The sequence below is a fragment of the Melanerpes formicivorus genome, unplaced genomic scaffold, assembly GCF_026170545.1.
Source record: "Melanerpes formicivorus ecotype bairdi unplaced genomic scaffold, bMelFor1.0.p_v2 SCAF_2, whole genome shotgun sequence".
NCBI classification, from domain to species: Eukaryota; Metazoa; Chordata; class Aves; order Piciformes; family Picidae; genus Melanerpes; species Melanerpes formicivorus.
The window spans coordinates 46,093,854-46,121,533 of record NW_027142354.1 but is presented as its reverse complement, the minus strand read 5'-3'; the positions used below and the strand labels follow the sequence as shown (position 1 = coordinate 46,121,533).

General features: G+C 39.4%; 1 protein-coding gene across 1 annotated transcript; it reads left to right on the top strand.

The window, feature by feature from the left end:
* Nucleotides 1-26,438, top strand: LCP2 (lymphocyte cytosolic protein 2). Its single transcript, XM_068158682.1, has 22 exons — nucleotides 1-288; nucleotides 2,781-2,843; nucleotides 5,491-5,537; nucleotides 9,437-9,502; nucleotides 10,827-10,858; nucleotides 11,431-11,465; nucleotides 12,803-13,001; nucleotides 13,752-13,852; nucleotides 15,363-15,432; nucleotides 15,594-15,677; nucleotides 16,451-16,476; nucleotides 16,557-16,576; nucleotides 16,683-16,787; nucleotides 17,675-17,705; nucleotides 18,324-18,336; nucleotides 18,966-18,968; nucleotides 19,278-19,395; nucleotides 21,688-21,737; nucleotides 22,196-22,299; nucleotides 23,142-23,219; nucleotides 25,214-25,369; nucleotides 26,112-26,438. The coding sequence occupies exons 1-22, from the start codon at nucleotides 211-213 to the stop codon at nucleotides 26,232-26,234; spliced, it is 1,602 nt and encodes a 533-aa protein (XP_068014783.1). The 5' UTR covers nucleotides 1-210; the 3' UTR covers nucleotides 26,235-26,438.
* Nucleotides 26,439-27,680: the final 1,242 nt, after the last annotated feature.

The window sequence follows — 27,680 nt, the reverse complement described above, 5'->3', positions numbered from 1 at the left end:
CATTTTGCGTTAGAGGAAGCAGTATCTCTCTTGGAAGCCCTAACAGAGTAGTTCTAAAGTGAAAAAAGCCTCAGGTTCTAAACAGAAGCAGCTGGGTATCAGGCAAGAAATTACTGGACAGACTGGAGGTGGTGACAGGCAGGGAATATATGGCTATTCCACCCATGTGCTGTTGTGGACTTTCTCGAACTGCCTAGAGGAGAAAACTCAATGGATTCGCGAAACCTTCCCTACCGTTCCGATGTGGTTACCTGGAACCCAGAGGACTTGGCAGCATATTTTAGGACGGTAAGTTTGTGTTTCCATCTTGGTATGATGGAGGGGCAAACCACTGCAACGCTGCTAAATTTGTATTTGTATGGGCAAAGCTTGCTGCAAAATTAAAGGCAAAACTGCTGACAGCTAGGAAGCTGATCTAAACTGGTCAGTAAAATCTGGAAGTGAACCTTTCAAGTGTGTTTTTAGTTGGGTATAAGAGAAACCATACAGTGTACTACAAGAACTGTTGACATACCATATCTTGAGAGTAGAAGGCATTAATGTGTGAAGATTATGAGTTTTTTAGGTCTTCTTCAGTGACTTCTAGAAAAGAGATTTTTTACATTATGGTTCACAAATGAGCCTCTGGCTGTCTTTTCTTAGCCCACCCAGGGGAACTCAGTGAGGACCTCAACAACTCATGGACACATAGACTTCTGTTTTTAAGTCTAGTTGGAAAACCTTTTTGCCTTTTAGTCTGACTTCCCTGTTCTAAAACTTCTTGGGCAAAGTTCATGGCCCAGGATTACCAGCTAACTCTTCCTTCTGTCACTGGTATGTTTTCTGGTATCACCTTGTGTGGCTACATAGGAATTCTGGTTCTTTTGACATCTTTTCATTTGTGAACATCTACAAATCTCATTCTACAATACAGAGGAGTTTCTACACTGAAGAAATACTTTGAAAGATGATGCAAGAATTCATTGCCAATCTATATCTCTACACATCAATACTGACACATTTGTAATTGCCCAGGCATGTGTAACTGAGCCAGTTTTACTGAAATTTCATTTCTGTGCCTATGTGTTCTCTGTAAATTACCCATTTTCCAATCCATATCAGAAATAGTGCTTGCACCATTTCACTTGCAAGTGAACACATTCCTCCTAGAGCCCAGAACTGTCAGACTGAAATTTAACATTCAGATCAATCGAAAGATTTGGGAATCTTTTCAAGTAATGCCACCACAGCTGGTTGATTTTCTAGTGAGCTCTCTGACTAAACTTGTAAAACCTGGAACAGCTGGGGTTTCATTTTGAAATCATACAAAATGTTGTGTAGCAGTGGCTCCTATAATTCCATGAGCTTTTTCTCTCAGTTCTTTCTGAACAGTAGAAGCAAGTTTGATACTAGAGTGCAAAACTAGCTAACAAAGACAAGCAGATTGGATGCAAGGTCTGTGTCTACTGTATCTCCAGAGAAGTGAAACTGCCAGCTACTTGCAAACCTCTGATCTTATGGTACTGGGGTTAGTGGCACAGGAAAGAGAAACGAAGAATTTGAGATGGCACAGATGAGATCATTATCAGCAGGCGACTTCAGACAAATGTCAAAAACATTACATGGTGCATGGTGGTTTGGATCACCACTACCAAGAGACTAAGAAGGAAATGCCTTCCTGAAAGTTTTGCTAATGATATTCTTAACTGTGATACAAGGATTAGCTGTAAATTCTGTCATAATTTTGGAGTACCTTCCCTCTACCAATCCAGATACCCACCCACACCCCCCACCTCAGCACAGAGATAAACTTGACATCCCACTTGTGGGGAGGAGAATCAGGGAAAAAGCTTCTTAAGTTATTAAAGAAATCTGTGTGAGACAATAATGTCATCATAAGCCAGCCAACTCTGAGCAGGAGCCATAAGTGACTAGATCTTGTCCCCAGTTAACTCATACAATTTCCCTCATACATATCACTTAAGGGCCAACTGTTGTAGCTTAGGAATTCTTTATTTGCCTCTGGCTAATACGTTTTGCCTGCAGCCATATGTTCGAAGTCTAGGAATCAAGTCCAAGAGGGAAACCCAAACTTTTGCCCCTCCTAAACAGAGGTAATTGTGTGATGATTTTCAAAGGAGAATCACATTCAAATCTCTCACCTGAAGCTATTGGCTATTACTGCTCTAATGAGAAATCAAAACAAACCCTTAAGATACTCACTAAAATATTTCAGAGTCATGTTTTGCTAAAGGTGGCCAGTTGTTTTTCTAAGTCTCCCAAATTACTGTTAAATTTTTGCCTGGAAGGACCAGGAGCTTATGTATATGGCCAACCTATAAAATGTATGTCCTTGTCCTAGATGCTACTGTATTAGATAATATTATGGGAAAGCTTTCCAAATATTAAAGATAATTTCCAGACATTATTTCCATTCATAAGAGAATGATTTTTGAACACAATATTGAATTCAGCTACAGTTTTTGCTCTACTTCCTGTTTTCCACCATTTTTTTACCCCAGTCAGTACCACAACTACCCATTTGCCAAATATTTCTTTGGGCCAGACAACCATGAGGTGATTTATAAATGTGAGGAATTACATATTCCTATATGGATGAAAATCCTCAAGTCCACAGAAGACACTTTGTATTAATCCATGTTTACAGAACAAAATGAACCACGTAGGCAGGCTCCAGCATATAAAAGTTGAAGCATCTACCCCAAGGTACTTGTATATCTAAATGTCTTCATCTATTCTTACAATTCAGGGTGCAAAAATCATCTCCTTTTCATTGACAGCTAAAGTATAAAGACTGTGAAAAAGTCGTGAGGAAGCACAGCATAAATGGACAAAGGTTCTTGGTAAGTAGTGATGTAAAATTCCTTCCTGTAAAATCCCAGTCAAGTGGTTATTTTGACTCCTGCTTGCTTTGCATTGGCAGATGCAAAGCACTTTGCTCACAGGTGGTTACTGAGGTCTGAGAAGTAAAAGCCTTTACTAAAATCAGCCAGACATATTGCTTGAAATATGGAGTGCTGGGAACCCAAGCATATTGTTTGATATCCATGTATTTTAGCATTTTTTAAACTGACAGGGAAGTTTTAAACCAAACCTTGTCTTATATTCATCTCTTCTTTTATAGCAATTGCTTGTTTTCAAGTACTAACTACAGAAAACTCCCACTTACTAATTGTTCTCTCCTACTGAAGAAATCAACCTGATCAGAATGACTGGCCTGCTACTGTAGTCAACTATTTCATATCTATATAGTTAAAATTAGATCTTTTTCTGCAGTAATAAACAAAATCAGTGAACTTTATGATCACCAGAATTAGTAAGCAAAGTCCCAGTGGTTTCTATCAACATGTCTCTAGGCCTTACCAATAGCTTTGTCTTCACTTCAGAAAAGCTGATGACTTCCATCAACATAGCTGCTGCTTTCAGGTCTTAAATACACAACCAGGGAGATGTGTAAGGACTTTTAGTATGACTTCATTTCACTTCTACTTTGTTTCCAAATATGAGCTATTCTGTCTTCCTCCAAAGTCATTTTGATTATTTGTATAATAAGTCATAGTGGGGAAACCTATGCATACCTCTTCTAAATGCTTCTTAATTTTTATTCACTTGTCCTAATGTATCAAAATTTTGACATTTCATTGAAATGTAACACAAAAACATTCTAGCACCTTTTGTGCACAGCACCTCCTTCCTACTGGTTGAAATCACAACTACTCAGGTTGGTCAGAATTTACCCTACTAATCCCTAGAAGAGTATCATTAGCTCAGGCACTAAGGATCTGGGGCTGGAGCAGGAGTTCTGCCTCTGGAACCATTATGAAATTCTGGAATTTTGTGAGATACAAACAACAAGATCAAAAACCGTGTGATCCCTGAGGATTTTTGTCCTTTTTATTACTTCCAGAGTGTTTCCCTAAATACCTAGCTCAGAGTGCAGCATGCCTTCAGAAGCAAACTAGGAGGTTCAAGGAATACTTCCCTATTAAGTAAACAAGCAGCTACTTGCATCTGCTGTGACTTTTCTAAGCTTTTGACCTACTTCTCAACTGTATCATGCACAACAGGTTCAGCTGATAAACAGAACATCACCTCAGCTCAGCTCAGGAGTAATCTTCAGTCAGAGCCGAAGGTGCTCTTCAGCCCAAATTTTCCAGCTACATCATCATCAGAACAAGTGATTTTACATACACTGTGATGTTACAAACAAGGTTCCTAGCATGTAACACCAGCGAATAGGCTCTACTTTAAAATTTACAGTTTTACCTTGAAACTTTGCATCCAGACATAATTTTGCCTGAATGCACTACAGAAGCACTATAGCTTCTCAAATCACTTAAATACTAGATTTTTTTTAGTTGTACTAAAATGATGTGAGACAAAACAGTGTAAAATTAGAATCTATGGTAGAAGTTTTCCATTCTTACCAGGAACATTGCATATTGTCTTAAAACAACAAGTGTTTAAAAAGGCATTTGAAATGTTCCGTCCTTGTTTGTTTACTGCAAGAAGCCTAACTCCAAAATTGCCAGGAAGAACACCACTGATGATTTCAAGAGACTGTGTGTGTTTTACCAGGATGTAGCCCTCTGTTAATTTTTTCATACTGTCTACTGAGATGAATTATTGTAGATCCAGACTTCTTTAATAATAAATCCAGACAGAATATGTTTTCCTATATGCGAGGTGATGGCACTGTCAATGAACAGCAATATCCAGAAAACTACAGAAGGAAAAGGTGGGGGGTATGGGGAAGACTTAAAAAATAATCCTGGACATTTTTTTTACTCTCAGCTCATCTGCTTTACCTTATGTATGTCTGACAGCCTCTGTGGAGAAAGCTGTTGCAGAAGAGGGTTTTATTTCCAGTTCTTCCGAGAAGCAGAGCAGGAATGGATTTTAACCTTGCCTGAAAGGCAATGTGACAATGTAACACCAATAAAGAACTGGGTTAAAACCCGAATCAGAAAAGCAAATGACTGTAACTTTGCACAGAATCTTATTAATTGGAAATTAATCCTGGAAAAAGTGGCTCATGTGCTGGTAAACAAATAAATGTACCTAATTGTCACCTGGTGAGAGATGGTTTTACATTGTATTTCTCCTAAAAACCTTTGAACAAGATATTATTAAAACATTCTAGCTACAAAACTGCTCCTCTGTGAAGTTAGATGTGATTATTCTGTTGAATTCAAATACACAATGTTTATTAGCTTCCTAGCTAGTTCAATAGAGCTGGTAGCAATAGAAAGTAAAAGCTGATATGCACCAAAGCAGAAAAAAAATATAGAGAGGATTTTTAAGGGAAAAGGGTTCACTTCTCTGATGAGCCTTGGGATGGGCAGGGTGTGATCTTGTATTGCTTTCCTATGCACTTTATATTACCACCAGTTGAAATTTCATGCCATGCTTTTAAATATGCAAATTTCTGTCAGTCACAGTGTCTTTCATGGACAATTTTGTGATATATGCCATGTGTTTCCTTTTCAGAACATGTCTGAAAATGATCTTCAGAAATTTCCCAAACTCAGAGTGCCGTAAGTAAAGTCAAACCAATTTAATGTCAAAAATATTTCAACTGGTCTGCAGAGAAATCTCATAGGAATTAGCAGACAGCTGATTTGCAAGTGATTAGATAGAGACCTGTTTACTGCAGTCTCTACTGAGAGGAAAAGAAAAATGATCCAAATTCGAAGGAGTGTTGTCATGACTGCTCAAGTACGACAATACAATATAAAAAAATATTCATCTGGGAGATATTCAAGAGAATTGATCCATAAATTCTTTGACTGACAGCATCTACATAAAGGCTAAAGTCTTTTATGCAAGTATTACCTTCCAAGGATGATTTAACTATTCATTGCTTAACTGTTGACTTCATCTCAGAGGAAAAAAAAATATCTGTCATCTATGTACACAACAGCTGGGAGTTCAAGCAATTTTCTCACAAGCTTTTACTTTTGGTAGGCATTATAGATAAATCAGTCTGGAACATATGATTCAGTGTTAAAGTGCTTTCCCTAGCCCCTGTGGATTAGTCCCTGAAAAAGTTTTAACTTTATCTGAATAACTTTCATAGTTTCATAGAAGTTACTATATGAAGAACAATAATCTCACTAAGTCAATAAAAATCAGAACAAAACCCAACAGAATAAAATTCATGGGTAGAAGAACCTGTACATTTTTTTAACAGCAGTTTTACTACTTCAGAATCTCCACAGTCACAGAAAGCGCTTGCTGTTGACTTCAAGTGGGGTACATTCACACCTTACTTTTCTATCATAATGCACCTACTAGGAACAATTTTTCTGCAAGGTGAAAGACACATTAACACATTATAGTTATAGTAGCTGATACTTCCCAAGAGTGCTAAACCCTGAGCACATTCTGTGAAAATACTTAATGTAAATAGCCAGCATCGCACTTACAGTGGATCTAAGAAAAAGCACTAATACAAGAGATTGTTCTCCAGTAACTTTAGTGGGGTTACACTTATCAGCATCTGCAGTCATACAAGGTTTGCAAACCACAATTTACATATATAGAGACCTCAGGGGATGGGGGTGTGTTTTTCTAAATATATACATTTGTGCAAATCAACTGATCAAGTTTAGAATAGAACTGGGTCACTACATAGGCCAACAGTGTGCACTTGCAGCCCAGAAGGCCAGTCACACTCAGAACTGCAGCCAGCAGATGGAGAGAGGTGATTCCACTACTTTGCTCTGGTCAGACATCACCTGTAATACTGTATCCAGCTTTGGAACCCTCAACATAGGAAGGAAAATGGCCTGATGGATTGGGTCCAAAGGAGGGCCATGAAAATGATCAGGGGGCTGGAACACCTCTGCAATGATGACAGGCTGAGGGAGCTGGGGTTGTTCAGCCTGGAGAAGAGCAAGCTCCTGACAGATCTAATAGCAGCCTTCCAGTACCGGAAAGGGGCCTACAGGAAGGCTGCAGAGGGACTGTTTACAAAGGCCTGCAGTGATAGGACGAGGGGCAATAGCCTGATATTAGAGAAGAGTATATTTTTGGATATTAGGAACAAGTTCTTTCCCATGAGAGTGCTGGAACACTGGAACAGGATGCCCAGGGAGATAGTTGAGGTCCCATCCCTGGAGATATTCAAGGTCAAGTTAAACCAGGATCTGAGTTACCCAATCTAGTGGAGGATATCCTTGCTGACTGCAGGGTAGTTGGACTAGATGACCTTTGGAGGTCCCTTCCAACCCAGATCCTTCTATGATTCTACAATTACATGGGGGTGAGCCTGGGGATTTTACCAAAATCTTCAAGTAGGTAGCAGTTGTCATTACAAAGTGTGATAGGCCATTTCCTATGATATACATAAAAACATCACAGTCTGTTATTATTTTGAAAGTTAACCTCCACCAGCCATATTACAGGTGAACTGTTTTGAAAATTAAAATGCTTCATAAAATCTTTACAACTCTCCATTAAAAGAGAGCAACTTTCTCATCCTAGAAGACTTTTCCTTTATCTCTCTCACATGTCTGAAGTCCTTTATCCCAACAGTGATAGAATGAATTGAACACCACCTGCAGTGAAGTGAACAAAATCCTGTTTGCAGTACTTCTTTGGAGGTTGCTTGGGTTGAGTTTTCAACTTCCTGCCAGTTTTAAGCTAAGTGTCTGGTGGAGAAGGTAGAAAGAGAACTCTGAGTAACATTTTCTGCAAGTGTTGTTGCCTTATCCTCTCCTATCACCCACTCCCACAGCTCAGGAAGCAGTGTGGGTTTGGTACTTCCTTCCTCACATGGCTACAGACTCACTGCTCAGCACCGACCTTCTGTCACAAGTTGCTTGCAAATTGCTACCATTCTAAACTACACATTCTTCTAATAGTCTCCCTGAGGTGTTGGTTTGAAGCATTTTAACTAAACCTGAAGTAAAGATCACACACGGGATTTTAAGCAGCAAATTATTAAATTTTTGGCAGCAAGATAAGGTGAATGCCTTCCGTACAGTTTTTCCTCAAAACCCAGATGATGTAAATTCTCACAGCAGCCAGCCCAGGTTTAGTCCATAAAGCCTCCAAATACTCAAGTCTCATTCATACCTATAGGTATCTGAACTAAAAGAATCATTAACTCTAAAACCAGTGATCTGCATTTTACTTTTTTAGAATAAAGAAAATAAACAGAATACTATGAAAGATCCTTCCTCTGTCTCTTCTACAACAGAGAATAAGTTTCACACACAAGTTCTATAATCCATTGCTCAACCAAAGCACTGCTTATACAGTGCTCACTGCAGAGTGGTTCCTGATGTTTCACATGAAAATTATTCACACAACAACTTCCTTATCTGCAGCAGAAGGAAGTTACTTTGTAGAAGAGGCACAGACAAGAAAAGCAAGAGAAGTCCTATGGCTGTAGTTTGGCATTTCACTTGCTTTCTATGATGTGCCTGGGTAACAAGGTCAGATTTAGACAGCTGTAATCCTCCTGAAATTACGAACATTTGTGCATGTGCTTATTTAAAAAGGGGCAAGGATAACAATACTTGCTTCAAATCAGAAAATTGCAAAGTAGTATCCTAATAAAAAGCAAAATATAAAAAAGTATTCTTCCTATGCCTTTCTATTTTCCTACTTGGATCCTTGAGTGCACGTTCTTAACTTCAAAGTGCCCATCTTCATCCTTTCCTGACAGCACACCCACACTGATCCGAAATTGCTTGTTCTCTGATACTTACTGGAAGCCTGATCTATCCCCATAGCACTTGCCATAATCTAACAGAGCAACCCTGCACCTGGAATTTATCTCTTAATCTGAATTATAGTTAAGGCTAGCATTAGGAAAGTAGCAAGGGAAAAAGAAGGGATACTCAAAATAAGATAAAGATTTTTAGCATGGTTCAGGAAGAAAAGTAAATAGCATGGTTCTGTTGGACATTTTTTTTCTAGGTATGGGATTGCTTGAAAGCCTGCTTTCCTCAGGTCACAGAACAGGGAAGAAAGCAGTCACCATTACTTAAAGGAATGTTCTAGTGCATGATTACTGCTCCTCCCTGGGGGTGTTTCAAGCCAGGTTGGATGAGGCCTTGGGCAGCCAAGTCTAGGTGAGAAGCATCCTTGCCCATGGCTGGGAAGTTGGAGCAGATGATTTCTAAGGTCCCTTCCAACCTAAGCCATTCTATGTCTACCACCTCCAAAGTTTCCAAGGCTTAGTGTTTATTTTTAAATTTGATCCAACGACACAGGATTTTATCTATGTTAAAAAAAAGAAAGAGCAAAAAAAGACAAGAAAGGTCTACTTTCCGATTGGATATGCTATAATGCAGCCTTGCACGTGGTAAACACTGATTCTGGATCACCAGCTTTAATTTAGTAAATATTGAGGGAAAGCAACTAAGGAAGTGACCAAGAAGTTTTGAGGAGTTTATTAAAACTTTGTATTTCTTTTCAATAGAATTTTAAGTAAACTATGCCAAGAAATAAACCGAAATGAAGGGAGGCTCTCTTTCTTGCCAAAATGGTAAGTATAAGACTTCCATTTTCCTTCTCAAAGCTTTCAGATACATCTTTTCTAGACTGTTTCCAGATTGATCAATAATATTTGGGGCAGAGGGACAGCCTGGAAACTGTATAATGTCATTCTTTAAGTACAGCAAAGCCTGAGCCCATGAGCACCATAGATGCTTCTGCCGTGTCTGGAACCAAGTAATGCAGACATTTTATATCATTTTTTCACCTGAGTAAATTAATCTTGAGGAACTCTATAAAGCCTAGACACATCTCACTGCATTAATAAGTCATCATTAATGCATTTCACAGCCCTATACATCATTACACTTTTCAGTACTTCATGACTTATCATTGGATTTAATATTCTTGCTATAGAAAAAGAGAAAAAAATGAAAGAATATTGCATGAGAAAAGAAGAGTTTATATTCATATGCAATGAAAATCCATCTGTGCCACTTAACATGATTTTACATCATTTCATGGCATGATTTTACACCTTTCCATTAGCTAGGATTCAAAACTAGAAGAGAAAACCACACAAAAATATTTATTAGAGGGCTGGAGCACCTCTCCTATGAGGACAGACTGAAGGAGTTGGGGCTGTTCAGTCTGCAGAAGAGAAGGCTCCGAGGTGACCTAATTGTGGCCTTCCAGTATCTGAAGGGGGCCTACAGGAAGGCTGGGGAAGGACTTCTCAGGATCTCAGGTAGTGATAGGACTAGGGGGAATGAAATGAAGCTGGAGGTGGGGAGATTCAGGCTAGATGTGAGGAGGAGGTTCTTCACCGTGAGAGTGGTGAGACCCTGGAATGTGTTGTCCAGGGAGGTGGTCGAGGCCCCGTCCCTGGGGGTGTTTAAGAGCAGGCTGGATGAGGTTCTGTCCAGCCTGATCTAGTGTGGGGTGTCCCTGCCCATGGCAGGGGGGTTGGAACTAGCTGATCCTTGTGGTCCCTTCCAACCCTGAATGAAACTATGAAACTACAAATATTTCTGAACATAACTTTCAGCAGCATTAATGGAATTAGTAAAGAAAGTTTCTGTCTTCAGGATTTGCCCCCCCGGTAGATTTATTTCATGAGTCCCTTTGTTTCTAATGACTCAGTCTCACTGTCTTGGATTTTTTTTCAAGTCAGTTTAGCTTACATTAGGATCCCATACATGAAATATGAAGAGTGTGGTTTAGGCACTTTGTGCAAAGTTGAACTCTTCTACATATCCTTCATTCTACTGTTAAAGCCAACTATTACCTTTATTTGCAACAGATGTTGGTATTCTTCAAACATTTAAAGATTGCAAATGCAAGAAACTTATTTTATTTTTTTGGTTTTGTTGTAGGGCCCAAACACAAAAATCTCTTGAAAATCCAGGTAAGTGTGCACTGGCAGGTAGTCTCTAATCACAAAAGTGTTGTTTAAAATTATTGAAATATTAAGTTAATCTTTGCAGGGCAGAGAAATAGGGGAGTGAGGGGGGTAAACCCCAAAATTAAAAAGGAAAAGACAAGAGTACAAAGAAGTTGCAGAAAGAATGAAGAGTAGTTACAGGAGAATAAGTAATCAACTCTAATTTTAAACCAGAATAGATGGTGAAAAAAGACAAGAGCAGAGACTTTTACAAGAGCATCCTAAAACTTGACATGAGTCTATGCGTATTCTGAAACATTTTACTTTATACTTAAAGCTGGAGGTGCAGGGACAAGCTTGACTTGACAACACATATTGTCTCACAGAAAGATAGATGTACTCCTTGTTTTGAATCAGAACATTATTTGTAGCACCTTTCATGCCTGCCTGCCTTTGACAGGCCTACCTTGTTCCTGTGACACAGTATTGTATTTCAAAACTGATCTGGGATTTGCTGTGTCACTTTTGTCAAGTAATGTCTTGCTGGTTTAAAGCTCTACATTCTAAGAAGCCTGTGGTTATGCTTCTTTACACAGGATACAGTCAAGACGATGATGACTGGTCTTCATTTGTAAGTATCAAGATTAACAAAACCTACTGGCTGAGCAGATCACCTCTTCTGTAAGGGACTTTATTTCCTTCATTATCTACTCTAGGCATCACAGATGAAGTAAGCAGTGACAAGGGGTGTCAGAATGAGGAGAAAGAGGAGCAGGAGTGTGAATGGTTGAAGTAGCAGTACGCAAAAGTCTTTACTGAGTAAAAGGGTCTCCCCCAGTAATGCAAGGCAGAGCTTCAGCTCTGACCCTGGCTTAAGTAGATGCTCAAGTAGAAGCCTAACACCAGGTCTCCACAGAACCTATGTTGTATTTCATGTATCTGTTTCAAGCACTTGAAAGAGGTGGCTGGTAAAGGGAAGGCTGCTGTATATTCAATGGCAAAACCTTGCCATTTTATCCTCTAGAGTTGCTCTGTCAAAGAATTTAATTATTTGGAATCAACTGGACTGTAAAAGTTCCTTTTGCCTTTTGGCACAGAAAACCCATTGGTAAACATCATTGGAATAAGCATACACAACTCAGCTATCTAAAAGAACAGCCTGACTGATGTACAGTCTGGGTTTATGAAGTTCTCTCACACTGACCAGCCCCAATGGTTTTTGCAAAAAATGGAGAAGGATTTTTACAAATGACTTGTAGCTTAGTTTGCAGGGGATTCATGGCTGTCTTAGCGGAACAAAAAGGGAAAGTAGCCACCTACAGGGAACCTGGGCTCTATGGCAGTACAGAGCTAGTCTAGAACTCCCAGTCAAGATCTCAATGACAACTTGAGTGTTCTTTTTCTGGAAAGCCCAGAAGATATGTGCAGTGATAACTGCCATATTTTTAGTTCATCTTACAATGTCTCACATCTTGCAGGAAGCTGGTTTTGCTCTCATCAGCAGAAGGCACCAAGACCCATATCAAATACTTCATTATTTTGGAAACATTTCTAAAAAGTTGAGTTGCAGTGTGTAAAGTACCTGCTAGTGAGTAAGAACAAATACCAGCAGGCATCAACTGCTGCTCCAATGTGTTTCTAGGAAGCAGTGAATTGTTTGGTGGTGCCTTTTCTGTTACTAAACCAAGACATTCTACAATAAGTTAACACCTTATCTTGACCTTCTACTGCAGTTACTGTTTTAAAATGTTAGTCATTTCCTTTTGTGAGCTGTTGAGTGCTGTATGCATTAATAAAATGCTGCCTCCTTTCCTCATCTTATTTTAACTGAGGTTTTTTTCACTCAATCTAGTTGTAAAAACCTAATATCCTCCAGAGTGGCAAATACTACAGGGAAAGGCCACAAGAAAATTATATTGAGGTGTTTAGTGTCCTGTGACAGCACCCATATTTTATGTACATTTGTAGGATGAAGATGATGACTATGAAAGCCCTGATGATAGCCAGGAACAGGAAGATGAGGCTGACTATGAATCACCTACAGAAGAACCCGAGGAAGCAGAACATGACAGTGATGGCTATGAGCCACCTCCATCCAATAACGATGAAGCACACCACAATGTCATATTTCCTGCTAAGTCTCTTTCAAACAACACAGATTATATAGGTAATTACTGAAAATTAATACTTAATAATTTCTTTATTAGATTTTCACACCTTATCAGCCACATTTTAGCTGTATGGTAATGAACCATAAAAGATCTTTCTCCTTGATGTCAACAGTGTAGTGCATGAACAAGATTTAATGACAGAGATTTACAGCTTGCTGGTGGCTTTGTGACTTTGAAAGCTAAATTTTCTGCTTCAGACAAGCTCTGTTGAAGTAAGAATTTTTCATGTGATGTGTGCATTTTTGGGCCTTTGATTTGAATCTGCATGGAGTTAAACATGTGCATACTGTTTTAGCTTGAGTAGCAAAACTGAAACAAAGTAGTCACAACAGTAGCAAAATAAACCAAAACAAAACAACAAACAAAAAAACACCCCACAAAACCAAAAGCTCTCTCTGCCTGTCACTTTTTATGTCTGCTTTCTCAGCAGCCTGCAGCTGTGGAGTCAGGTACAGGAGTACAATCCTGCTATTTGGACTGGCCGATGTTTCATGCAAGCACTGCACTATAGCGTATGAAAATACAAAGCGTGGGCCAGCAGGCTGGCAGGTGGAGGCACCTCACTGCCAAAGAGGAGCCTGCAATTCCCAGCACAACACTGATCATAAAGCAGCTGACAATTATACACTATATGTATTAACTTAGGTATGGAGGTTATTTGACAGCTTGTTTTTCATAAGATCTGATGAGAATAACAGAACAGAGCTCTGTGTAGTTGTTTAGTTTGTGATTTTTGTTTTCTTTAGACAGACCTCCAACAACTAGATCATCCCATCAGCCTCCAGTACCACCCCAGCGACCTGGCCCATCCCCAGTACCATCCTCATTTGGGGGAAGAGCTGCTTCAGTATGTTTCTTTCTCAATATTTTCACAGAATATATCTGCTTGGAAGAGACCTCAAAGATCATCCAGTCCAACCTTCAACACCGCACTGAAGGGGCAACACTAAAACAGGTCCCTAAGCACCAGGTCCATAGGCACCAGGGATGGTAACTCCACCACTGCCCTGGACAGACCATTCCAATGTTTGAGATCCTTTTCAGTGAAGAAATATTTCCTAATATCCAGTCTAAACCTCCCCTGTTGCTTGCCATCAAGGAGAAGAGGCTGCCCCCTCCTCACCCCAACCTCCCTTCAGGTAGTTGTAGAGAGCAATGAGGTCTCTCCTCAGCCTCCTCTTCTCCAGACTCAACAACCCCAGCTCTCTCAGATGCTCCTTGTAGGTGATGTGCTCCAAACCCTTCACCAGCCTCCTTTCTGGACATGGTGCAGCACCTCAGTATCCTTCCTACAGTGAGAGGCCCAGAACTGAACACAATACTCAAGGCGTAGCCTTAACCAGTACTGAGTACAAGGGGATGATCACCTCCCTGGTTCCTGCTGGCCATAGTGCTTCTAATACAAGCTAGGATGCCACTGGCTTTATTGGCCACCTGGACACACTGCTGATTCATATTCAATCAATTGTCAACTAGTACCCTCAGGTCCCTCTCCAGGTTGCAGCTTTCCAACCACACATCCCCAAGTCTATAGCTTACAATGGGGCTGTTGTGACCCAGATGCAGGACCTGGCACTTGGCCTTGTTAAATTTAATGCAATTAGCCTTGGCCCACCAGTCTAACCTCTCTAGATCCTGCTGTATGGAGGAAAGTTAATTTAAAAATGTGATAGAGGGACCTTTGGTCTATTCCTGTGCTCTAGCTTACATACAAAACACAGAGGATCTTAGATCATGAGCTTTACTGTGCTAAATTGTTGCCCTCCTTCCCCATTTCCTTTTGGTTTTTTTAATAAGAACGAACAGTGGAAGGCATTTGTCTGGAAAAATCCAGATTTAGATGCAAATATCTTTTGCAGCTGCTCACAACACAATGTTGCTCCACCCCAGCTCTCCCAATAACATGGAACTGTCATTTCTCTTCCTGCCTCAGCCAGTAACATGCACTTAATAGGTACTTCCCAACTTCAAATTTACTTGCCCTAATTTCAACAATTAGTTGTCAAAACTAACGCCTGCTGCATTTAAGGGGCAAAGATACATCAGCATTGTTGAAGCTCCTGTTTCTGTCCATTGATAATACCCTTGCCATCCCCAAAGAGGACATGCCACTAGAGTATTCATTGTGAGCTGAAATATATGGAGGCAATTGTGTGTCTAACAAAACCCCATGAAGGTTGTTCTTCAGGAGTATTAATGGCTTCTCTCCTTCCTGAGTTGAGCAGAAACCTACTCCTTGTGCTGTACCAGAGACAGAGATTGGCAGATGTGGTATGGTGGAGTTAATATACTAAAATGAAAACATAAAGGTCACTTTAACCACATGTAAAATGTTTGCCCTTTTTTTTTTTTTTTAGCTGCCTACTTTTCCTCCTCCACCAAGCAACAATGATTTAAGTAGAGACAGAAATATCAAGCCCTTGAAACGTAAGTGCAGCTGGATTTCCTTTGTAAAGCTTTCCCACGGGCTATGCAGCAATTCACTTCTCTCTGCTCTTTACACAGAAGCAACACCCGTTTGTGGCTATGCAAATTAAAGATATATTGATCCGTACCAATAAATTATCTTTCACAACTTTTGTGTTTAGCCCCACCTCCTTCCATAGACAGAAGTACAAAACCCCCACTGGATCGCCCTGCTCCACCTTTTGACAGAGAAAGCCCCATATCAGGTCAGTATGTACAAATGCTAATATCAGTGGGGGTGTTAAGTATTAAAAACTATCAACTTGAATATCATTCATGCAAAAGACCAGTGCTGAGCCAAAGATACTGTAATCCAATCACATACAAGATGATCTGTTTATGAATAAACAATGTGAGCAGTTCTTAAAGTAGAGGAGACATCACATCTGGAAAGTGGTAGTCCTGTCTCAGGACTAGTTGAACAGAAAGAACTTACAAGATCCCTGTGCAATAGAAGTTTGATGCAATCTTCAGTGAAGGAGCAAGGATATCTTTAGCAGGTTCAAAGAGGAAACAACGTTTGCATACGGAGCTAACGAAACTCTGCATGCACTACTGTGTGTAATTTGACACCCAGACTTAGCAGAATGCTGAGAAATGAAAAGACAAAGAAAAGTAAAATACATTTGGGTTAGACCTGAAAGCCATATCTTACAACAATCTGAAGAGAGACCATTCTATGATTTTTATTCATTATCTAAAGACTTCCCTCTGCTGTACAGTGGCAAAAATATATCCAGTAATTCAAAGCTGAACCATAGAAAATATGATTGTAAGACTGACACATTGAAATTGCAGTAAGAGATAGTGCAACTCTGACATCTCTTGCAAGGCCAAAATATTTTTCTGGCATATATCTAAGGAGGCTGAGTGCTACAATCTTCAAAAAATGCTATTCAAAATGTGTTTGTATCTTATAAAGATTAAATAACAACCTTACCTTTCATTTTGGTTAAAAGTGAGCTTTTCCTGTTTTCAGGGCGGAAGCCAAGCCTTCCTGAAAAGGTAAGGTCTCTTTGGTTTGGTGCTTATTTATGTTTTTCACCTGTTTTGATACACTTACACAGTCTTCTGTTGTTTTACAGCCTCTAACTTTACAACTAAGGTAAGAATTTTGCCTCTACAGATGAGAGTGTTGATGCCAATGTTGTCTGGTCATACCTTAGTAAGCAGCTTTTGGCCTTTATTTCATCATCTTGCTCCTGCTTTAGATCCCTGGGGGAGCAACTAGCGATGATGCCAAAGCCTCCTGTCCCACCAAGTGACAGGTATGAACGAGGCAATCCACCTCCTCTGAGGAAGCAAACACCTGTAAAGTAAGTGTTCAATTAATTGAAATTTAATAAAGGATAAATTAAATGTAAAAAAAAATACAGAGAAGCCACACAGGATGGTGTAGCTTATTGCTATTGCATGACAGCAGGGCCTGGGGATATCAAAGTTTTGCTTCACAAATATGCCTGGGGTGTGCTGTAAGCTATGGAGATCTGTGAATGCAGAAAAAGCCTGCCCAGTCATGTCTATAACAGCCATTACACTGGGCATCACTCACTTCCAAGGTGCATGCTTTTACCATCAGATCAAGTTTTTGCTCTAGGGAACTGTCTTTAATGAGTTCTAGTGCCTTTTTCTTTTTTTAGGATGTTAGGAAAAAAGAGCTTTACTTTCCTACTGTGGATTTTACCAGCCTGCAGAACTCCTTAATAGCAAACAGCATTGTCTAGCACAACTGGATCACTATCCAGCATTTTCTAGCTGACTGGTATCTGAGCAGTGTAACTGATCTTAAAACAAGCCAAGAAAGTAATCGAGATATCCAGTTTATCCAGGATGATTTATCACAGAAACAACAACTGGGAGGCTTATCATGTGCTCCAGCAAGTTCAAGACTTGAGGCCTAGTGTTCCATCATTGATAAAACTTGTAAGCTTTAATCTTATCATCAACTCATCGTACATTTTCCTTGTTGACAGAATGAAAATAGGCCAAGGAGTAGCACAATATCTTAGAGAATGGCTGAAAATTAGAATCTTAGATATTTTTATGACAAAAAGAAAAGAAAGAAAAAAAAGCCTGCATTCATTGGGTCTGTAAAACCTGCTATAAATTCATGTCCTAGTTGAAAACATGGCCTAATGCCCACAAAGTGAATGAGTAACATTCTACCTATGATTCATGTTTTGTTTCCTCTGTTTCACTGCAGACAGAGTTGGCCACCGCACAAAAGAAATGGAGTAAGTATAGTCTTAAAGCAAATATTTAAAGGTATAGGCACTACAATAAAATGTACTGCCCATATAAACTAATAATTCTGGAAGAGGTGAACTTGTTTCTTTTATCAGTTACAACGGGTACTCATGAATCTCCCATAGCATGTGGTTGCTTTCTAAAGAGTTCTTCTCCCAAGCTCAATGTATTCTCTGAGTACTTTATCTTATGTAACAAAAAGGGTAAGTCCAGAACTTGTTTGCGACATGGAAGAAGTGAATTTGCTTACACTAGGGTTTGGGGTTTTGTGGGCTTTTTCAGCTTCAGCTGATACAGGGATTTCGCTTTCAGATAGCTGTGAGAACTTTACACTTAGCGCTGGGATTTTCTGACTACTTTGGGTCAAGACATACACCTCACAGATTATTTGTAAATAACAACTGCACATTAGCTCAAGAGCTTTAAAAATTACTTCTTGTTGCACAAAGAGGGAAACCCCAACATTTTAGATGAAAGAAACAGTGTAGATTTTAGAGTCCTTGTATACACAAAATTAACCACCTTCCAAGTTATTATTTTGCAAAATATTCCTAAGAACACTGCAATAACGTGGTGCTAATATGTATTTTCTCTTGGCTCCCCAGGAAGAAGATGACAGTAAGTATTTATACAGTGATTTTTAAAACTTCAAAGTCTTTCTCTTAGTTCTTAAAAGAAAAAAAAAAATCCAAATGATTACAGAGCTGTTTGTTTAGAGCCATTTAATAAAGTCAGATAGTATCTTGACAGGTTGTAGAATGCTTATGTAGTACCTCCTGAAGTTTTTTATATTAAACCTCAAAACTCAAGAACACAGGAAATCTATAGGTAGTAGCTTTCTTCAGTCAGCCAGTTACAAGACAGCAGGATTTCTTATTTAGAAACACATTCCGTTTCAAAGATGTGTGATCTGTACACAGCATCAAACAGCCGGGCATGCAAACCTGGAATTCTCCCCCTTTTTAACAGAAGCCACAGTCAAACCCTGCTGATATTAGTCCTCAGTGCAATGTTATTTACTCAAAGAAAAGAAGCAGAGATTGCTTCATGAAGTAAGAGTATTTATAAATCTTGGTTCCTAGAATTGAGTTGGTAAAGTGACCCTGTAACAGAAGCAGAACATTAGGCCAAGCTCTACAAGCTATCATTACCTCTGAGATTCCATAAAGAATATTAATGCTGTGCAGAACACAGTTAATCTGTTCCATTCTTACCAGTAGTTGAGGTGTGAAGACACTGCAAAAAAGCAGGTATATTGGTTTATGTTGTTTATGATGATATAGGAAAAATCTCACAAAGGAGTGAAGTTCAAGAAGGCACCCTCAAATCCATTATTTAGAAGCAATATAGCAGACAACACATGTTTATGTACTACCTAAATTGTGGCTTAGCCAAAACATTAGTTAGAAAATGTAAATGCTGCTCAAGCCTATTCCAGTTTATTTTTCAGTTCTCAGCTGATTATATGAATCTACAATCTGTAATGAGCATCTCTTCATTCTACCTCATTTAAGAATGTCTCACACAAGTGTTAAATATCCTTCTCTTCCTCTCCACAGCACCCCCAAGACCAGTGCCACAGCTGTCTTTGCCCCCTTATAGCTCCAATACGTTCCCATCCAGATCTATCAAGCCTCCACCTAAGCCAGGATCCAACAATTTTGCTGGTGCAGAAAGGTTTGTTTCACCTATTATTGTGGTCAATCCTGAATCTCAATCTCTCTGCAATTCAGCAAATAATAGTATGTATGTGGATATAGGGTTCTCAGATGAGCAGTCCATTATTTTTCAGCCTATACCCTTGTTGATCTGTGGTGGTTTTGCCATTAGGGAGAATCCTTCATAGAATTAAAGGATTAACTGAAGCAGAAAGTGTATGCTAGGCAGCCAAAAAATAAAATAAAATAAAAATCAGCAAATCTCTCCTTTGCATGTCAAGCAAGTATTTTAGGGCCTACAAAGTACAATGCTGCTATTCCAGAGGCATTTGTCCCAGGCCTGCAGGATCCATAAGCATGACAAGCCCTTTTGGGGAGGGATCAGCTTCTCCTACAGAACTATGCAGGATGCAGGTATCAAAGAGATTCATCTTTAAAAGCATTCATCACAATCTAAGTGCCTAAGTGCTAGAACTGTGGCTATTAATTGCTTAGAAAATAGAAAACTCCACAACCTTATTGTCTGGAATTGAATTTGAAAGAATTTCAGAATCACAGAATCAGCTAGGTTGGAAAAGACCTTTGAGATCATCAGTTCCAAACTACCACCCAATACCGTCTAATCAACTAAACCCTGGCACTGAGTGCCTCATCCAGTCTTAAACACTTCCAGGGATGGTGACTCCACCACCTCCCCAGGCAGCCCATTCCAATGACTGAGCAGCCTTTTACTAAACTTTACTGCAATGTTAATAATTCCTATTTAAAATTCGGAACCTTCCTTCAACTATGATTTTTTCTAACTTCCAAATATTAGGTCATTACATCTTCTTTTGCTAGGTGGAAGAACCCTTAATTAAATTTTTATTTGTGATGTAGACTTAGCCTTTGATGAGTTAGAGAAGGCTCCTTGAGTCTAAGCCTGAAATGCATTTTCTAATCTCTGTATGTTTTTGATGGCTCTTTGATGAATTCCTCCCATTTACCACTATCCTCTGTAACTGCTGATGCCCCAGTAGAACAAATATTACAGTAGCAATATCAAGGTCATATGCAAATACAGACTATTCCTATGATCTACACTTCTGCTTATATTCAAGCAGCACTGCCAAATTTTGCTATAGTAGAGGCCTCCATTTGGCTGATTGTCTACCATGAATCACATCACGATGGGGTGTTTTTGTTCTGCAACCATAATTCACATATTCATTCCAGGGCTTTTTGTACAGCTCATTTAAGTAGAAGAGAAATATGAACTGCAAAGGAAAAGCATGCAGGGAGTTTGTTCCCAGCTAGGTGAAGAAATTAAAAAATATACATATATTCAAAATGAATGATCAGACCTTTCATTTTGAGAAGTTTTGGGTGTAGACTCTGGGATCAGGCCATTAAAGGAAACTCTAGATTTTCTAACAAAAAACCATAAAACTGAACAAGGAGGGAAAGGGTAAGCACAGGGAACTGTTACAGTGCTGTATTACCTCCATGCTACTGCCAGATCACAGCTCACAGAATCATAGACAGGTTGCACTGGGAAGGGCCCTCTGGACATCATTCAGTCCAACCCCTCCACTAAAGCAGAGGCACCTAGATCAGGCAGCCCAGTTCCATCTTCAGACAGCTTTTGAATATCTCCAAGATGGGAGACTGCACAACCTTTCTCAGGAAACTGCATCTATGCTCAGTTGTCCTCACAGTAAAAAAGTGTTTCATGGTGATCAGAGGGAACCTCCTGTGTTCATTTTCCAGGCAAAATTGTCCTGGCTCCCTCAGCCTTTCCTCATATGTGAGATGCTCCAAACACTTACCATGTTATCAGCCCTTCACTGGGCCCTTTCAAGTAGCTCCACATACATAGTTGCAACACTAATGATGAGGAACTGCATTTTCACCATCAGTGTTAAAGAGGTCACGTGAAAAATGACTCTACAAGTAGAACTCCACAGACAGAAACATCTAGCAAGCTGTTGCCTGCTGCAGGGGATTCAAGTAGTCATTCTATATGGAAATAAGCTTTCTGCATCGATCCTGACACAAAAGTCTTGGTGGCCCATTAGCAATTACCCCTCTACTTATTGCCAGATACTGAGCTTCAACTAACAGTGGGTATACTTACATGAAAAGAAGGAAAGACAGAGTAAAACAAGAAAGAGAAGGCTCTCCTCATCCTGCATAGGTCTTCAGAGGATCTCACATTCTGTAGAACAAGCACAAAATTCCAGATCAGTTCTTCACAGCACAGCCACGTTCAAGAGCAGTTTTGCATTTGTCCTGACTACTTAATCTTTTCTTTCTTTATTTTTTTTTACAGTGGTAGAAACCTGTCTTCAAGTGGCTCACTACCACCACGCTTGCATCTAGGTTTGTATCCTGCATTGCTCTATTTTTTGTACAAAATATTTGTACAAGTATTTTTTTTGTGTATGGGAACAGCTGCTAGTGTCAGTGACACATTTTAGTTTCCACATGCTAAGAAAGTGAGGTACACAAAGAGACAAGGCACTTCTAACTGTCTCTATAGAAACTGGAGGTGCTCTCAACTGAGTAATTGTGGTACGGAAACTAAAAAGGTGTAACCTTTAAGTTCATCTGATTGCAAGGAAACCTGAACAACAAGAATTCAGTTAAAGCTCCTGTGCACCAAGGATGGATTTGTTTGAAGAGCTTGTTTTTCCAACCAATTCAGAATGTCTTGTGAACAGACTGGTATAAATTCTTCATGCCTCACAAAATCAAGACAGCACACCCTGTATGCACTCCACAGGCGAGGTTGTTTTCCTGGGTTTAATTTCTTTTTTTCTACTTCTTTATCTTTGAAGGTAACAACAGCAGATCACCTTCAAGAGGCACAGCTGACATAAGACCTCTATTGCCAATTCCTAGCAGACAGACTGTTCACCAGGCAAACACAGAGGAAGATGAGGTACAAAGCATTGCAAGTAATACCCATAACTTCAAAACACAGAAAAATTTCCAATTTTGAGAAAGAACATTTCTCAAAGTTGTTTTTCTAGTTTTCAGTCACTGTCAGGATGTTAGTAGGTGCTTTCAGTTTCCTTTTCTGTATCAAACTTTAGTGCCTTATTTTATCTCCACTAAGAAAATCAACATAAGCAAAACTCCAGTAGAACAAAATAATTGTTTACTTTGTTTGTAGAATTGCCTTCCACTAACACGACATTTTTCAGTTCTCTTTCTATACAGCTTTGGTGAGTAAAGAATTAATGTCCTTTAAGTGCAGTTTTGTTTCCCATTTCTTTAAATATGACAAGTTTAGAGCAAACCACTCCCAGTGATAACAATGCTGGGCAACCATACATGGTATGTTCACAGGAAGTCTGCATTATAATCTCAGATGATAGTTTAAAAAGAATAAACAATATAATTATGAAAAACCCACAGAGAAATTAAAGCAAAGGACGCTAATGTCTGAGGGCAGACAAAAATGGCAGTTAAAATTCATCTTTTACTGGAAATGTTCATGAGTAAGTGGTTTCCTACATTGCCTGCAGACATATTATAACTAGGTCTGTAAGGTTTTTAAATTTTTCAAAGTGACAAATAATTTCAGAGTTATTTAGTGTCACTTACCATACAGCAACAGGTACTAGTACGATCCCTGAGCACCTACCTTCAGAGGTTCTGTACATAAACCCAAATATCCCTCACACTCAAATGTCTCTTGACTTCTCTACAAGTTGTTACAATCACAAACTGACTCACTGACAGCTGACTTTCTCTTTCTCCCCTCTCACCAACACACAGGCCTCACTTAGCGATGAATGGTACATTGCTGACGTTAGCCGGCCAGAAGCAGAAGCGGCTCTTCGAAGAATGAACAAGGTACTCTTTAAATCCTTGCTGACTCTCACCCTCTCCTAGCCAGGTGTCCTTGAAGTCAGAAGGGAAGTGAGCAGGTACATAATGTGGTAAGATTGTAGCCCCAATAAAGATATTTAGAGAGGGATTCACCTTGGATATCATTACTTGCATAAAAGTTACATCTAGTCTAAACCTGCCATGAAGGCTATAGTTTTCCATAACCCAAGAGGACAAAGCAGTTTCACCTCACCTCTCCTAGGAGTGACTTGTTCTCTTGAAATAGTTCTCTGGCACCACTGAAGAATTTGTTTCAAATTCCAAAATTTAGATAGCTTGAATTAGAGGAAATGAAAAATACACTTTCCAAGCTGTATTTACCAGCACAGTGGACTGCAGAATCAAACAGATGAAATCCAGACCTGATTGCAAATGTGTTGGGGTTTGTTCTGAGCAAGAGGGGACTTGGGTCCCAGGAACACCTGTGCAATTCAGGCCTTGAAGAATTCTCTGTTGATAATATAGTGGTGGAGTAGGAGCTGTGGGGAAGTGCTGATTGCTTGGTATGCTGAAGTCCAGCTGCCCCTGAGAAGGGAGGCAAGCAAGATAAGGAGGAGGCGAGATCTGGGAAAGAGAGCAATTAGGCCAGATAGAAGAATTCCACAGAGTTGTGAAAACAATGATGTAACCTTTTAGAGAGTAACCAATAATATGTTGCCAAGTGGGCATAATTATAGCAAACCGTATATAAGATGTGTCTGATGCTCAATAAAGTTGGATTCCGCTGATCACGTTGATCGTATAGCGGCCCCTTCTTGCAACACATATGTGGAGACAAACCAGACTGTACCCCATCACTGTGGGGAGTCTGTCTACTCCATGCTGCTTCAGAACACATGCAATTAGCTAAAGATGATGTGTACATAGAATCATAGAATTGTTAGGGTTGGAAAAGACCTCAAGGATCATCTAGTTCCAACCCCTCTGCCGTGGGCAGGGACACCTCACACTACATAAGGTTGCTCACAGCCACATCCAGCATGGCCTTCAAAACCTCCAGGAATGAGGCTTCCACCACCTCCCTGAGCAACTTGTTCCAGCATCATACAGCATCCTAACATCCAATCTGAATCTACCCATTTCTATTTCTGTTCCATTCCCCCTAGTCCTACCTGACAGCCTAAAAAGTTCGTCACCAGCTTTCTTGTAGGCCCCCTTAAGATACCGGAAGGCCACAATTAGGTCTTCTTGGAGCCTTCTCTTCTACAGACTGAACAGTCCCAACTCCCTCAGTCTGTTCTCATAGGAGAGGAGCTCCAGCCCTCTAATCATCCTTGCTGCCCTCCTCTGGACACATTCCAGCACCTCCAGATCCTTACTGCAATAGGGGCTCCAAAACTGGATGCAGTAGTCCAGGTGGGGTCTCACTATAGCAGAGGGGGAGAATCACCTCCCTTGACCTTCTGGCTATGCTTCTCTTGATGCAGCACTTCTATGCCTTGTACTAAGGTACAGCTTATGAAATCACATTCAATGGCTTTAAGAATGGATGTTTCAAAGGAGGACTTGTTAAAACTGCCTTTACCAAAATTGCATAGACATTATCATAATTTTGGGCTGTCAGACAATAGATCTCAAAGAAACCTTGATTGGCATGTAGCAGACCAGAAATTAACTTCTCTCCTGGGTGCAGTGATGTGAGTTTTGGCCACTGATGTTTTGCTTTCTTCTTTAATGGAGTCTCCTAATTTATCACCTCTCCTCCTTTCCCTAAAAATCTATGTTTGTATCAGACAGGAAAGTTTTAAGTCACAAATTGAAAGAAAACCTTTGAAAAATGACCTAAACTCTTTATTAGTGCAGTTTCTCTCACCAGGTGGAAAAAGATTTCAGAAAGAAAACAAACCAACCAAACAAACAAAAACACACAACACTTTAAGCGCTCCACTTAAGATTGTTATCCCAACCAAACCCAGAAGTGACCTTTAATTGTCATCTTTCATCTGTTCATCTTTCAGGATGGAACATTCTTGGTAAGAGACAGCTCAAGGAAAACAGCTACTCACCCATATGTACTGATGGTGCTATATAGAGATAAAGTGTACAACATCCAGATTCGCTACCAGGAGGAAAATCACGTATATTTGTTAGGAACTGGCTTAAAAGGAAAAGAGGTACTGTCTGTTTTCCATATTACTTGCCTTCACATGAAGGTGTCTCCTGTCTCATTCCTCAGCTTCAGGCTACTTAACCTAGCACCTGGTTTGCTGCGGTGGAATTCTGTTTATTGTCTTAGAGTTGTTCCTGATATATTATATTACTGTAGGAAGTAAAATCTCCTGTTTGCCTTAGAATACATCTCTTAGAAATCCATATGCCTGGTTATGGTATGCTTGTTTACAATTAACATATCTGAAAAAGGAAATACACAGCTGAGTGCAAATCTGTATCTGCCAGCTTTACTGCTTTGCACACAGACTGCTGCTTTACTTCTGTGCAGTTAGATTTACTGGCACCAGACAGAGCAGTCAGCACACATACTGCAGTTCTGACTGAGTCAGAACTTACCAGTCAACTCGTTGAGGTGGGATCATTGTGTCAAGCAGAATGACAGCAGCGTATATCAAACAGGCCAAGACTGCATAGATTAACCACGTTGCAGATGGTTGTACACATACTAGATTAACAGTTATTGAGCTACAAGATTAGGGCAGGAATGAAAACAGCTGATCTGAGAGCATTTACTGACCTTGTAAGATAGCTAAATATTTAGAAGGTTTGTTTGCTGTGTTGGGTTTGGGTTTTTTTTTTTGAAGGTTAAGTTTGTTGGTTTAAAAACAAACAAACAAAAAAACCTCAAACACAACCTTTTTCCAAGGTTTCTGACATAACCTTCTTTTATTTTGCATTCCACAGGATTTTTCTTCTGTAGCAGATATGATTGATTACTTCCAAAGAACACCTCTCCTTTTAATTGATGGGAAAGACAGGGGTTCCAGAAACCAGTGTATGTTAAAATATGCTGCAGGACATATTTAATGAGACCTCAATGAAGATCCCATATGGAATCAAAGACTACTGAACCTTATAAACTTAAAGATATTTCCATTTTCTGCAAACTAAAACGATTAAGTCAGTACAAACTCTTAATTTTAAGGAAAAAAAGAGAATATGCTTGGGGGGCAGGTGGGGTACGTATTGTTAAATTATGCCTTAAATGCAATAAAACACCTCTATAAATATGATTGCCCTACATGTGTTTTTTTTACTGTCCACTAATCATATGGTGCATGAGGAATATTTTTTCCAGCATATATTTTCTTGAAATGATTTCCACACTGGACTAGGGGAACCATAAATAAATACCAATAACAGATCAGATCTGAGCTGCAGCAGTATTTATGTTATTTAAAGTGATAGACTCAAATCTTGCCAAAACTGAGGAGTAGGCAAAAGCGAACAAAATCCCATTTTTTTTCCCCCAAAGTCCACTTCCCAATACATCTAACTATAGTCATCATCTTATCATCATGTGGTTGTTAGTTGGCAGCACACTCTCAAACCTCTTTGAAAGCACACGCAGTCAGGCTGAGCTTAGTTCCTCTTACTCAACTGTTTTCTGGGTTCTGTATTTTTTTCAAGAGAAGGAGTAGCAGTCTCGATTCTAAAACATAAACTGAGCTGGGGACCACTGAATACGACTACATCAAGAGTTTTCTCCTCTCCTTTGCAAAGTGGGATATATCCAACTCTGTCTCAGTTTCGTAGTATCCTTTGTTTTCTGGCAAGATCTTGGTTTGATAGCTACGTAGAATTGATCACTTGGCCATTTGCGGGTTTCAGACGATACACACAAATCAAAACTCAGGGCAGAAAAATATCTTCAGTGTACTCTGAATAGCTTCTCAGATAAGACAATCAGATTTCATAAAGACTTTAAATATGTTTTTGTAAATGTTATCTTCCTTTCTAATATATTTAGCTACGAGCTGGAATTCAAAATTAACAAATATTATTTCCATCACTGAGAAAAAGATGAAAAATCAAACATTAAAACCTCCTGAGTTGGCAAAACCTGTCATTTGAAGTCAATATTTTTTTAAAACACTTACTATTAATCTTGGGAGGAGAAAAAAAATATCACTTATGATGTATGTTTTCCAAACAATGCTAAAATTAAGGACATCATCCCCTGTATTGCCTGTGATCTTGTGAGCTGGAGCTTGTAATTCTGTTTCATGGCAGCACTTGAAAAGGTTAACCTAGACATACTTACTGTGGAGTTGTGGTTTATTTCTTTGAAACCATTTCACTTGTGAAAGAGGAATAAATGGTAAACTAGGCATAACAAATTACAACACTGTGTTTTTTTGGGTTTTGGTGTTTTTTTTCAGCAGGGTACATCTGCATTGGATTCTTCAAATAAATGTATTTTGTATATGAATAGAGCCACACACCTCACCGTTCAATTGTGTCCACAAAGTA